The 14,444-nt window shown below is 37.6% G+C and overlaps 1 protein-coding gene across 2 annotated transcripts in view; it reads left to right on the top strand.

The window, feature by feature from the left end:
* The window catches only part of FAF1 (Fas associated factor 1), a 173,425-nt gene that overhangs the window by 127,125 nt on the left and 31,856 nt on the right, over positions 1-14,444 (top strand). For both annotated transcript variants that reach the window (XM_068406641.1, XM_068406642.1), the window contains exons 13-14: positions 926-1,080; positions 12,697-12,833. In XM_068406641.1, coding sequence (XP_068262742.1) covers positions 926-1,080; positions 12,697-12,833 — 292 coding nt within the window. The remainder of the gene's footprint in view (positions 1-925; positions 1,081-12,696; positions 12,834-14,444) is intronic.

Genomic DNA, 14,444 nt, shown 5'->3' with positions numbered 1-14,444 from the left:
AACCTGATCTAGTGAGAGGTGTCCCTGCCCATAGCAAGAGGGTTGGAGCTAGATGATCTTTAAGGTCCCTTCCAACCCAAACCATTCTATGATTCTATGGTTATTTTGTTTCAAGAGGCCACAGGCATAATCTTCAGCATCTAGTCTTTGCTAACTGGTAACTATGATGAGATATATCAGTGCTCATAAATTCAATGTGGGATTTGATCCATGACTCCCGTACCCCTTTGCTTGCGTCTTACACATTCGCAGTGCCAGGGTGGCTACCTTAGCCAGCTGGGCTGACATGTGGCCTTCTGACAAGCTGCACGTTGACTTAGGAAGCAGGTGAGAGGCTGATGTGCTCTGGGCCTCCCCACATCAAACAGCTGGATGGAGGGCTGCCAAAACATCCAGCATGTAGCATCGCAGGCTTTGGGACTGTACTCATTTTCTTCTTTTATTTAGCTACAGATGGGGTGATAACAATACACTGTCATTTTTTAAGGTTGTTTATAATTGTATTTGTTTAGGAGCATAGATACTGTTGTATCAAGAAGCGTGTTCCTTGCTCAGGGAATTGTCCCAAATGTTATCTTTATTGAGCAGCAAGCCAAAAGAGTTCACTCATTTTTTAAGCTAAATCTGTTAATAAGGTTTTTGATTTGTCATTTAAATGTTGTTATTTTCATGTTCTAAGGATATAATGTATCATATTTTGGTACCCAAAATAAAATTGTTAGGGAGCATTGAGAAGACTTACGGATTTGGAGGCATGGACCATTTGACTTGAAATCCATTGGTTTGGTTTTTTTTTTTCCCCTGTGTGTGCACATCGAGATACTCGGCACCCTCGACATTCGGCATACACAAGGCTGCAGCGGTAATTTTAAATTACTAAACAGTCTGAGGAAGTTGTCACTGATCTTTTCTTGTGTCTTTTCAGAGAAAGCTTCTTGCTATTTACCTCCACCATGATGAAAGTGTGCTAACCAACGTCTTCTGCTCACAAATGCTTTGTGCTGAATCTATTGTCTCCTATCTGAGTCAGAACTTCATCACCTGGGCATGGGACATGACAAAAGAAGCAAACAGAGCGAGGTAAGACAGTTTGGATTGTGAGTGGAACAGCTTTTCTCTCAAGGAAGACCCTTATCTCTGTGTCATCTCTGTGTATCACATCTTTTGCTGCTTGATGCCTATTTGAGCTAAGGACTTCATGCTCCTTTTTAGCTGATCAGTGAAGCTGTGCTGGCTGAGGTTCACTGGAAATTGGACTGTCCTTGTTTTCATTACAAAGTGACTTCTTATTCCTGTGCAGGAAAAAAAAGTTGAAGAAATTATTATTTCCCTTTTTTTTTTTATTATTTTATTTTGCAAACAGTTTTAGGAACGTCTTCACAGTTCTGCATTGCAGTGTCATGATATTATGTGACACTAATTGTATGTATGTAGGTGTGACTACATTAGAAGTGTCTGGGATAATAACTACTGTTGTTAATGAAAATCTTATTAAAAAAATAACATTCATGTGATAAATTAATATTAAAAACAGATTATGTGAAAATTTAGAAGCTTGCAATTCATATGAACCTTTTTGAACTACACTTTTCTTACAGAACATTCCTTTGGTAATGTTCAGATATTTTGATAGGTTTTAATAAAATCTGTCCTATGTCTTAGAGAGGCCATCATTTTGCTGATGAGTAAAGAAATTTAAAAAACTGTAGATTCCACCTCCTTCTACATCTTTTGTGTGTTACCAGCAAATTTTCTTATCTTTATATCAAGACCTTTCTCTTCTTTAGTTATCAGTTGATCATAATCTATTGACAATAATTATTTTATGATTATACTTATTGTATTTAGAAATCAAACTTGTTTGGTTTTCTAAGTTGGACCTTATTTCATCACCGTTATTTACACAGAAGATGACTTCTTGCCAGTATAATGTCTTGCGTATATTACTATAATGAGAGTTATTCTAACTTTTGATCAACAGATGCAACAGTCATTTGGACTGGTATATAAGGTTGCCACTTTTGTACACAATTCCATTTATTATTGAACAATTAAAACTACATATTTATGTTTCTTTCTCTTGTGGCTTGCTAGAATAAAGCATTCATGCATTCCTATTCTTAAATATGTAAATTATAGTTAATATTTCTTTACTGAAAGTGGGCATGGAGAACAGAACAATCTCTTTTTCTAGTACACTTTTTAAATTACACTTGTGTTTCACAGGAATTCCTCACTCGACGTTCTGCATTTTGTCATTGGATGAATCAGCAGCTATGTTCCTAGTTTAAGTCATTCTAGAGAAGAGTTAAAAATTATGGAAAAAAGCAGTCACAAAAACACATAAAAAGTTTTTTTAAAAAAGAAAAGAGAGAGAGAGGAAAAAGAAACATCCAGGTTCTTTTATGGGACCAAATACATAGACTGGAAAGTTGCTTAAGTCTTTTGGTATTGCCATTCATGGGCAGTAAGGAGCCTCCTCCTTTTCTTTTATCCCACAAGTTGGTGTAGAAGGAAACACTATTTCTAAACCATCTGTAGTGGCTAAGTTCAGCTGACTACCTGCTGTTCTATTGTTTGCTTTTCTATTTAATTCTCTAGTTTCTTTTATTTTACAATGACAAAAAATTGCAGTGTAGTTTCTTTTGAAAAACTGTGTTTGAGGGTTTTTTTTATGACCGACGATCAACAGCCATGTAATTGCTTTGTTGTGTTTTACTAAAGAAATCTATTAAGTAGCACAACTTTGATACACTAGTAATAAGAGTTTGCAGGTTACACAGACACCTGTGGTGACCAAAGCGACAGAAGCTGCTTGTTAGAAAGAGCCTGTACAGCTGTGTCCTATTAACTCCTTATGACACTTCTTAAAACACAAAATAAAGGGCTTGTTTGAGGCTTTATAGCTATTCTCCATGAACCTAGCCGCTGATTGTGCAGTACGATAGGGTTTTTAAGCCTTCATTTTTTTGCTTTCTATTAATGACAACAAAGAAACTGTCATATTAACAGTGAGGTCAAAAAATAGTAAGGGGTAAACAAGGCATGCTGGCTCGAATTAGAATAATTTCTCAGTTGTGTTTAGTGTCACATCCTGCTCCTTGCACTGTGATTTCTTCAGAGGGGGCATGATGCTTCCTTCTCCCTTTGGAAAGTGCCAATGCACTGTGGGCATTCCCATAAATAAATACTCAGTACCTCTGTTTAATTACTGCCCTTCATTATGTGACATAACGACAGCGGTCTTGGAGCCTGTTCTGTTCTGTATCCCTATGAGTACAGTTGCACGTAGCTTTTTATTTGAATGGTGAGAAGACAACGGCAACGACGGAAGGAACTGCTTTTTGCGTGCTGGCGTAGCCCATTTGTTTGTTCTGTTACAATTGCATTAGTGGAAAAGCCAGGGTGGGAAGGCAAAGGAATCGGGCCCACTTTATTTACAGCAATCGATAGGGACACCTCAATGTCAGTGGTAAAAGACAGGTTTTCAGTAGTGGAGCATGGCATGAATAAATTGAAACAGGTATAAATATTTTCCCCATATAAGCCAAAAAATCTTGATTATTCTGATTTTTTTTCTTGCTCTTTGCTGTCCCCTTTCTGACATCTATGGATGTCATTCTGTTCCAAACCCAGTCTTAATAGTAGTTTCCATTTTTCTCATTAATGAAATACGGGTCCATCCTGAACACTGTAGAACAAAACCAGCTCCAAAATCTTGTCATTTTTCCTGATTTTTAATATGTTTCTCGGCCGACACTGATGTAGGGACGTGCTTTGAATCCTGCGTTACTGTACGCTAGTGCTTTTCAGCTGGAATCTCTCAATCTTGTTCTTCAGCATCCATCGCAATGGAGTGAAGAGAGGTCTGTAGGTAGGACTAGAAGTAAAACGCTGTGTGCAAGCGCCAGGGTAACTGTTAGCAGTAGTGCAAAAGCATAAGTATTACAACTTCAGGAGTCAGATTTGTAAAAATTTCTACCTACAGCCACCCAGGGCTGTTACTTTGTCAAACTGCAGGAGAACTCTAGTTAATGCAGTTAAAAGGATGTTTTGTTTTAGCTTCCACAGCTTTTAATTGCTTCTGACATAAAGTTTGCGGGAAAGGGAGCAATTACTTTGGGTGAGTGCTGCAAATTAAGAATCTTTTCATTACTAGAATAAAAAAAATCATAATAAAAGGCGCAAAATAATATAATAAAATAATTAGCTTTCTTTTAGGAAAATAACGTGGTGTTTTTATAATACTTTTAAGGAATCTACATGAAAGCTTTTATCACCTATAGTTTAGACTTTTAGTGAGCAACTGTTTGGAATATTCTTGTAATTTATGTCGTCCATGGTCAAAGGAGGAAAAAACCCCACAAAGCTACAGGTGTATCTTTTACTTCCTTGCTATATTCCACTCAATTTGGGGTGAATCATGAGCTTAAAAATCACTGTTTCCTTTCCATTGCTTGCCTTGGAGATTTGCTACCATGCCACTCCAAACAGCAGAAATATGCTTACAGGAGGTGTCAGGGCAGTAGTAGTGGTGTTTGACAGCAGCAGTGTTGGCAATTCTGGCCCTACCTTTTGGTCTGAGCCCACGGCTGCAGCAGCTCACCAGCTGCGTCAGGCCATCGCATGGGCTAAGCGACTCCTCAGGTTTCCAGAGAGGTTATGGGATAGATAAGCAGGACAGCCAGACATGAGCAGGTATAGTTCTGTCACTTTCTGACTTCAAAGAGTTGACTAAATACCATTATTCTAATATAATTATGTGTGTGTGTATGGGAGGTGTATATATATGTATGCAAGCACATGCCTAACTATTTTTGTTAATTCATTAATATACATTAATTTATTTGTATCCAGGACAGCTATATAGTGACTATATATACATACATGTGTACCTACACATGCACACATACCCTTATGTTAGTACACACAGCATTTACAAACATAGATTATGCATAATATTAACAGATTTCCAACGTACATAATATTTGCCAAGCAAAGCAGTACCAAAACCATGAAACAGTGACTCAAATGCCTGTAGCAGCTTTTTAGCTTTTGATATCGTTGCCCTTGGGTGCTGTTTCTCAGCTCTGATGACAGGTACTTGTTAGTTTTAATGTTCAAATGATAGTTTTTCACTTTGCTTGAGCTTAGGAAAGAGTTAATTGACTGAAGCGCTTCTCAGCAGCAGGTTGTCTTCACCTGCAATTTCCGTCATCAAGTAATTAGCCATATTCACAGTTGCTGACCCTTAGTACTAACCTACTGAATGATGCATGCCTGGATGAAGACCAGTTGACCATATTACTCCAGCTCCCCAATCCTATTTGATCCTTCAGCAAATATATTGCAGGTGTGGGGTCTGTGAGGGCTGGACTTGGTGAGTTAATTTCTCACTGCCTCTTCAGGAGGGACCATAGATTCTGTATAAGTTGCTTGCAAAACTGTTGGATATGTTCGTTGGGCGCTAAATCCTTAACAGGTTTCACAGAACAGTGTGAAAACCTTATCTATTGTATTTTGCAATATTTTATTTAATTTACTTTAATAGCAATACAGTGCCAGTCAATAAAAAACAGGTCAAAAGTCTAATTAATGTTTTAAAAATAAAGGTTCTCAAACACCAGGCGAGTTTGTCATTTTCTGTTTGGTTTGAGGAGGAAAAGGAAAGAAGGTGAGGAGGGAACCCTTCTGTTCCATGATTACATCCCACCCGCTCATTTTCTCCTTTTCTCCTTTGCTTTTGATTTTAGTGGTGGTCTTAACAGAATGTCAAGATCAATTTGCAGCATGGTTTAACTCAAGGTTTGCATTCTGCCAGCAGCAATTGTCCTAACGAACAATGCCGTGTGTTCTTGTAACTTCAGAAGCTTTTAGAAGGCTCATGGCAAGGGCAGCATCTAATGACTTTATTAGTGTAGGGTTTCAAAATGGGCTCGGTAATTGTTCACATCTCTTTGTCATCTAGTCATAATTACTGCATAGTATTGTTCGGGGTTGCACTTGTGAATAGTTTCCTAATAGCACTGAAATGAAGAAAAAAGGAAAAGGATAAAAGGTGATTGTCTCTTTAGATGGAGAACAAAACAGCCTGTATATAGATGATGGTTAAACTGTTTATTATACACCCACCAGAAAAGGTAAACTATCCCTGCTTAAATATTTATATACTTCAAGGTAATTTAATGTTAGTAGTCTAAAAATGTCCAAATTTGGAAAACTAAAAACCAACAGAGAATGCATTTTAATCTGATCGTGATTAGTAAGATATGGATGTTTCTGTAATATCCAAATATAAATAGAAAGTAGTCTCTCTGTTGATGTGATTAAGGCTTTCAGTGCATCATTTTATATGCCTATAGCAATGCTTTAAGGTCATCTGAAAAAAGAAATATTAAAACTACAGGAATTAACTGATACATTTGTAAGCGTATTATTTTAAGTCCTCACTATAAAACCAAATCCTAAAGCAAGTTCTATCCCACTGTACCCAAACTGCAGCATAGTTTATTATGGTTGTTGAACAGAAAAGGTGAAAGAATAAAACTCTGTAGTGTCCTGTACAAAAGAGGTGAAGGCAGAAGAACAGGTAGTCAAGACAGACTTGTTGGGCCGCTTTGAGGAAGCAGTAAGAAGTCATTCAGAAGTCCTTTTCAATACAGGAGTCCACAACTGCACCACTGAAGCCTAATGCCAGATAGAGTTGAAGCTGCAGAGAAATTTAGATGCATCTGTACATCTGAATCAACCATCAGAAGAAATGATTGAGCTCTCAGACTCAGAATTGATGGTACCCAAATGCAGCTGAAAGGCATGAATGAATCTCCTTGGTACTGCTGGGCACCCAATCAGGACAAAGCTCCTTGCAGAAGTGCAGGTGCCCATCCTCTTCCTTTAGATTAGGATGACTCTGCTTTGGCCTCTCGCCTCTCCTTTGTCTTGCCGTTCTGACTGTCTGTGGGTCTTGGAGAGCTGCAGATAACAGCGTTCAGTCCATGCCTGGCCAGAAGGTTCAACGGTACCTGCGTCATTCCTCACCGACGGTTGTCTGATATAATCTTTGGTGTGAGGGAGGTTTCTCAGCATTTCTTCATAACCAGTTCCAGTACTTGACTTTCACTGCCTTTAGGCAGTTCACACTAATATTTAACTGAAGTTTCTCTTGCAGCAATCAGTGACAATTGTCTTGGTTCACTCAGTTAACAATGAGGTATTCTCTTCCTTTCTTCTGCTGTGTTCTTTGGACTTAAATGGTGCCATTATGTTTTCCTGCAATTTTCTTAAACTAAGCAGCTGTGGTTCCTTCAGCCTTTCCTTGTAGCTTGTCCGTTTTAGACGTTTGTTGTTGCAACCTTCATATGGTCCTTCTGTAATTGGTCCACAGCTTTACTGATGCACTGTGCCTAAAACTGCCTCCCCAGTACTAAATACAGAAAGAGGATTGCCTCAGGTTGTACAAACCATGCTTCTGTTTACTCACCTCAATATGGTGCTTGTCTTCTTCACTTCATTACTTCTTCCCTTACAGCTTGATTCTTATTCTGTATTAGTGCAATTGTTCCTTCTACTTGGAAACATTCATTGACCTTGTTGAATTGCATTTTACTTGTCAGCTCATTTCTCTGATTTGTGGAGATTATTATGAATTATTTTAGTGACTTCCAATGTGCCTGTAGCTTCTCCCACTTTATTAACGTCTGTGAAGTAGCCAAACATATTCTTTGTTCTTATCTAGGTTATTATTAAAGCTACCTGTAGCCAGCCTTGGATATTCCTTAGTAAATCATGTATTACATGTCTTCCTAATATGATAGGCAATAATCAAAACTACCACTGATATGCAAGCGCATCTTGTGTTTTCCATTTTTAGTACAGCATTTGAACAAGGGGTTCAGGTATATTTTATTTATACTTTTACCAATGATTTTATCTGGTGTCCAGTGGTATCTGAAAGGATGGATTAATGAGTTTCTAGAGGGATGCATTTTAGACTAAACGGGGTTATAAAGTATTTACCTAATCTGTTTGAACCTTGCAGGATGAAATTAGATCTTCCATGTTTTATGAAGATATAGATAACCCACTCATCTAGGCTTTACTTTCACATAAAGAAAAAGTGGATAAAATCATGGTTTTTACATCAGAATCCGCATAATCGTGGATCCAAACTTGACTGCAGTAGATCATGTCTATTAATGTTTGAATAACAAAAGTATGAACCAACATAATACGTGAGCAGGAGTTACGTAAAGAAACAGTGAGATAATACCAGCCATTCTAATGATGAAACACCTCCCGTCAGGAACAGCTGCCACCTAGGGGTTGGCTTTCTCCTTTGGGCTCCCCCCCATGAAGGCAATATGTATTTTGTGGTGTAGGTATCGTATAGATCAAAAGCTTTCCAGGGATTAAAAATATCGAGGTCAGAGATCAACACTTTTGATGATCAGCACTTTGGCCAGAGATGGCCAATTTTGTTGTTAAAAATTAAAAGCTGCACGTTCGCACAAAAACATATTATTGCTAAAGCCCAGCATGTACAAAGTTCTACATAGCATATCCGAGATCAGGAGCTATGGTAGACCACAGACTTAAGTTGTAGTAAGTATTCCCTTTGGTTTTGAGACTCAGTAATATGTTAAACTTTTTCAGTAGATTTTTAAAGCTGTAATTTTTTTCATAATTGCCTTCTAGGAGCTTTTTAAAAGTAATATTACATAAATTGCATTTTATGATAAAATTACAAGAAAAGTTATGCTAGGAGTGTATTTTAATATGTGTTACGTATTAGCTGGTAGGGAATAACATTCTTCTCTTGGCACACTAATGTGCTACAAACATGATAACTCTTCTTACAGGTTATCTCAGAGTGCACGTGGAGGGATAACTGCTGGGCAGTGATCAGCAGCCCCCCAAACTAACATCTCCACCAGAATAATTTTTGCTGCGTGCTGCTTTTAACTAAGGAATGAACTGTGTCTAAGAATTAATACTGTTGAAACTACATTTAAAAAACTAAGATAAGTTTGTAATTTTTTTAGGGTTTGTTTCTGGTTTTGTCAAGCCATGGTCAGTGTCCATGTTTATTCTGTAGCTTTAATAACTGTTGATTTCATTGCCAGCGAGTCATCAAAGAAGTAAAGAACTGATGCTGTCTGCCAAAACTTTTACTTTTCTTGATGAACTTTATTCTTGTAACTTTCGAGATCTTTTTTTTTAATAGATTTTTCCCTCATAAAATACTTTTTTGCCTTTCTCATACTTCTCCCTCCTTGAATATTTTTGTAATTTAAAAATAAAAGGACTAGTAGGGTGCCATTTGCCCTCCCTTTCTGGCAGCGTTCCTCTATCTCCACTTTTGGTTGGAGATCGCAGTAATCCAGCATGTTGTGGAAAACAGTTCTCCCCGGAGGGACATCTGGCGCTGATGCACTCCACAGACAGTTCTCTTGGCAGCTCTGGAGATGCCACTGAAAGATCTGGCACACTTCTGTTGAGATGAAAGTAAGAAAATCCCTTGTTAGTGATGTACAGAGTACGATACTGGTTATCACACCAAATTGTTTTGGTCCTGCTCACATACTTCTGACAGTAAATATTAGCACAGAGGAGATTTTTTTTTTTTTTTTTTTTGCTGGGTATGAATATGGAAGAAAGTAGAGAGGTCTGTAAATACAGAATCAGTAAAGGCAGAAAAGGAAAAAAATGCAAAATTAGTTAAGTAGTTGCAAAATCTATTAAAAGGCATGAGAAAAACTGAACAGGGATCATGAATGAAAATTCAGTTCCTACCTGTCTAGTAAAATGAAAAGAAGAGATGTGTTATGAGCAATTTCTGAGCACTTACACTGACCTGGCAAAGAGCACGTGTGTGAGTAATCGCTGGTGAACAGGCGTTACACGGTGTAGGCATTGGAGATTGCTGCTGCTATCTCTTTATTCAGTGTTGCATCGTTTGACTACCTTCACATTTTTGTTGGCTTTACTACATTTTAATTCAACAGGCAAGTGGGGTCTTATGTGGTTCCAAAGGGCAGGATCTATTTTGGTGGATCACGTTAGTGAGAGGAGTTTCTCATGTGTATTCACTCTGTTGTGAAGATACACATTGATAACCACCAGCTGCTCACTCATCCCCCACAAACATCCTCATCGCAGCTGCCCATGCTGCAACCTGGATGTTCATTATTCAAAGCTGGAAGTGCTGGGAAGAAGAGTTGTTTCTCATTCCTCCACCAAGACAGACAAAGGCTGCCTGATGGCAGCGGTGGCCAATCTGTGGTGTTCGGGTCAGCGTTGGCATGTGCTACTCTCATGACTGGTACGTGAGTGAGCTGGCCGCTCTCCCTGCGAGCTGAGCACGTTGTGACAGCAGCAGAGGATGGGAGGAGATTTGAAAGAGCAGGATGGATGGCACCAGAGGCTTTAAGAAGTGGCCCCAAGAAAAAAAAAAACCTGCCGTGATGGGAGATGTTGGCATCTGGCATCTGTTCTGCTGTTACTCAACTGGCAAAGTATGTGTACCCTTACAACAGCCTGGCACGACATGCCATCTTCTGCAGCCAGGGAGTTGAAACCTGTTTCCAGCCTCGATTATAGAGGACCCTGCGGTGTCATAGTCTGTGAGGTTCTATGTGGACAGCCAGAAGTCCCAGGTATAAAAATTCATCTCCTGGAAAAAAAATATTGGGGAGATCTTTTAATGTACTGAAATACCTATTTCACTCAGAATTCTCTGCATACAAAATCCATACCTATAAAAGGTATTTTGAGACAGAGTTATGGGTTGAGTAAATACAGAATTGATTATTAAAAAAAAAAAAAAAAAAATCAAGTGCAACTTGTATTGTAATAGCCTCTTAGTTTCATTCCTTCTAGCAGTATTCTTTACAGCACTTTTTCACCTCCAGTCAAATATTTTGTTTTCATGTGAAACTTGGGTGCTTTTCGTCCGTGGCATGTTAAAGACTGTTAAACACTTTTAATACACAAGTTTCAGGAATTCAGTTCAATCAACCCCTGTCTTTATTACTTTCAGGAGTGAAACCTTGAACGCACACAAGTCATTTTGCCATGAAAGATCACCATTGACTTCTGTGAGGCCCAGATTTCACTTACGTATTCCCACCTTGAAAAGCAAAAATCAAAAAAACAGACTATTTAGCTTAAGAGTTTATATGTCCAGACTTTATGGACACTTTATTTCTCTTTCCCAGATGGTATGTCTCTACGTAGCTCTTTCTGATATAGCAGTCCCTATTTGGCCTTTTTGACATTGCCTTTCTGTGTGATAGTTCTGAATTGCAAAAGGCAGACAATCAAGAAGGCAAGGAGAGGTATTTGCCAGTAGCATTTATGGCTTCAAAATACTCGCTAGCTACCCTTGCTCATTGCCTTCCATCCAGCTATGGCCACAGTTATACTACAAATTGTCTCTGAGGAGAGTTTTTTTTACTTTTCAGGTGCCTTGAACAAGCCCAATGTTGTACTCATAAAGCGTATCAATTTTTAGCCATTTTTTAGATACAATATATATTGATTTAAAAAAATCACAACTTTTAATCTTTTCAGTATCTTTGAGAAGAAATGACTTGGAGCGCTTGACATTTTAATGCAGTTTGTCTTTTCAAATAGATTTGGCTTCTAATGCATGTGACAACAGGACTTTGCTCTTCAGTTAGAGCACACATTTCAGAGTAGTTGTTACCTAAAATATTATCATAAGGCATAAGAAAACACACGATTTAAGTTGCCTTTCCTGAACATAATTAAGAATTAATAAGCCTGTACCAGTGGCTAGTCCTCAGAATTTCCACTGTTTTGCCTTTTGTGACCCGTGTTATTAAAAGTCCATTATTTTTACAGACTTTATTAAATTGGATCTTATTAAAGCATTCTATATTTGCATTTGGTCTTTCATAATTCATTATTATTATGACATTTACTTTTTACCATCAGATCTGAAAACATATCATAAGCTACCCTTTTCTCTTGAAAGAAATGCTAATTTCAAACAGTCCTCTAATGGAAGAGAAAAGCTTTATCAGTTTTTTCATTTATTCAAGATCGTGTTAAGAATACTAATGCTAGACTTCTGTATGCTAATATCTGAGAGCTTTTTTTGGTCAAAAGCTTAGAATTATTGTTTTTAGACCAGACTGCTAAGTATGTCACTGGCAGGGCACTAGTACAAAAGAAAATACAATTCTGAAGTACCACGTTTTAATTCTATGACTGATAAAAACAATTTCTTGATCTTTCATTATTAAATTATGCTTTCGTATGAGATTATACTATTTTTATGCTTTGTCATATTTACTAGATTATGGCTCTCCTTAGTTTCTCTTTAGAAGTTTTTAACAATTGATTTAGCATGATTATTTGGGGGGGGGGGGGTAGTTTTGAATTGTAGCCTGCAGAATAGTGTAACAGGAAATGGCATTCTCCATCAAATAAATCACTGTCTCAACCAGTCAGTACTTGTTTTAATTTAGACAATCTGTGATCTATCATATTTGTAAATATTCTCATAATTTAATAATAAAAAGGGAGAAGGAGCTCTAGAATTGAAGGCAGAAGCCTAGGTGTTAAACAGTAGATAACACTCAGTTAAACTGCTGAATTTATCATAATTTCTTTTTTTAAACTAACTTCAAAAACACCTCTCCAATGTTAACGTTTTTTTTCCCCACGTAGGTTTCTGACGATGTGCACTAGACACTTTGGGAGTGTTGTAGCCCAAACAATTCGAACTCAGAAGACAGACCAGTTTCCACTTTTCCTTATTATTATGGGAAAACGATCATCAAATGAAGTATTGAATGTAATACAAGGTACAGTTCTGGCTTTATATTAAAAGTAGTTCTCATGTGAGTATTGAAACTGTTAGAAGATGTCTTTGCTAACCATTTCTTTTCTGATATGTTCAGAATATGAATTTATTTCACACAAGAAACTTTTAGTTGCCATGGTATAAATAGCTACTATTCATAAATGTGCTAATTAACATAGTATTAGAGATTGAAGTTGCCATGACTGTAGCAGAATAATAGTTGAAGTTTTCCAGGTTTTTTTAAAGTAGAAGCCAAATCTCCTAAGTAAGGAGCTACACTTAGTTTTCCAAATTTATATCCATATAAATTACTGATTTCCAAAAGATTTTGTCTGCACTTTTTGTGTAGTGCCAGAATGCATTTAGTCCTTTCTGTGTAGTTCCTTGTTAACACGTGGGCTCCTGTTGCGTGCAGTAGGCTAATATTTGAACATGAGGTGCTTTTTCAGACCTGCCTGCAGTGTGGAGACCACAAATCGGATCAGAATTTTAACTTGCTAATATGATCTCACATAAGTGAAGCTTTCTGGCTTACATGAGCGGTTCTTTCTGACATAACCATTCCTCTGATCTCACTGACAGCAAGATGACTTAGATGTGGAGTGATGCCCTTTGACTGCTGTTCTCAGTAACTCCTCAAATTAAAATACATCAAAGAATGGCTGCCTCTCATTTCTTCTGCTTTCTCCACAAGTTTGCCTTCATGACACTGTGTCCTCATTTATTTATTGCTTATATCTAGCAATCTTTATTCTAATCCAACCCCAACTATTCTGTGATTCTGTAATCTCCTTATTTTCCTGAGGAAATTCAGCCTCAGGAAAACTGCCTTTTGCAGACAGCATTACTGTTTCTTTCTGCCTATGGGATTAATAATTTTCTTGAGGAATCTGCAGTGCTCCTTCCTATGGCCAAAATTGTGCATTTTGCATGGATTTTATCTCCTTAGTGCAAGGTACGGCACAACACTAATTCATGATACTTCTGTCACTTAGAAAACTTATTTCATACAAATAACCTTATAAATAGATTTTCTTGGGTTTGTAACTCCAGCGTAGTTCAGCATGTGTATAACTTCAAGCTCCTGTGTTACCCCACTGAAGTCAGTGGTGCTTACTGGCTTAAATTACCTGTTTCAGCAATTTGGTGACTCATCATAATATAATGCAGCTTTTTATTATAAAATAATGCAAATTATTTCATTGCATTCATTAAGTTCTAATGATTTTTCAGGTTTTCTGCAAACAATGTTTTGAGCTAAACTAAACTAAACTGATCATCTGTTGCAGCCTTACTTAAATTTATCTTTTAACAAAAATCAGACATGCTGTGCTTGATATTTTCCCCTGAATTGGGACACTGGTATCTTTTAACAATACGCCCTCAAATGAACGCTAGTCCCTGAAGTCATGCGTGTTGTAGCATGCGGGATGACGTTTTCTGCTAAGGTAGCAAATGCTGGAAATAGGAACAATGAGGGCTTTTCAGGGCTGGGTGAGAAGGCATGTTTACAGAAGAGATACAACAATACAGAAACTTAAGTCCCAGGGGCATTTATTGAAATGCAGACTGTCTAAGTTTGCTTTTGATTTTTATTTTTTCCTGGGGTTGG

Source organism: Nyctibius grandis, chromosome 8, assembly GCF_013368605.1.
Source record: "Nyctibius grandis isolate bNycGra1 chromosome 8, bNycGra1.pri, whole genome shotgun sequence".
Taxonomy (NCBI): domain Eukaryota; kingdom Metazoa; phylum Chordata; class Aves; order Nyctibiiformes; family Nyctibiidae; genus Nyctibius; species Nyctibius grandis.
Note: the sequence above shows the minus strand (reverse complement) of the source record. Positions and strands in the feature narration are given on the sequence as shown.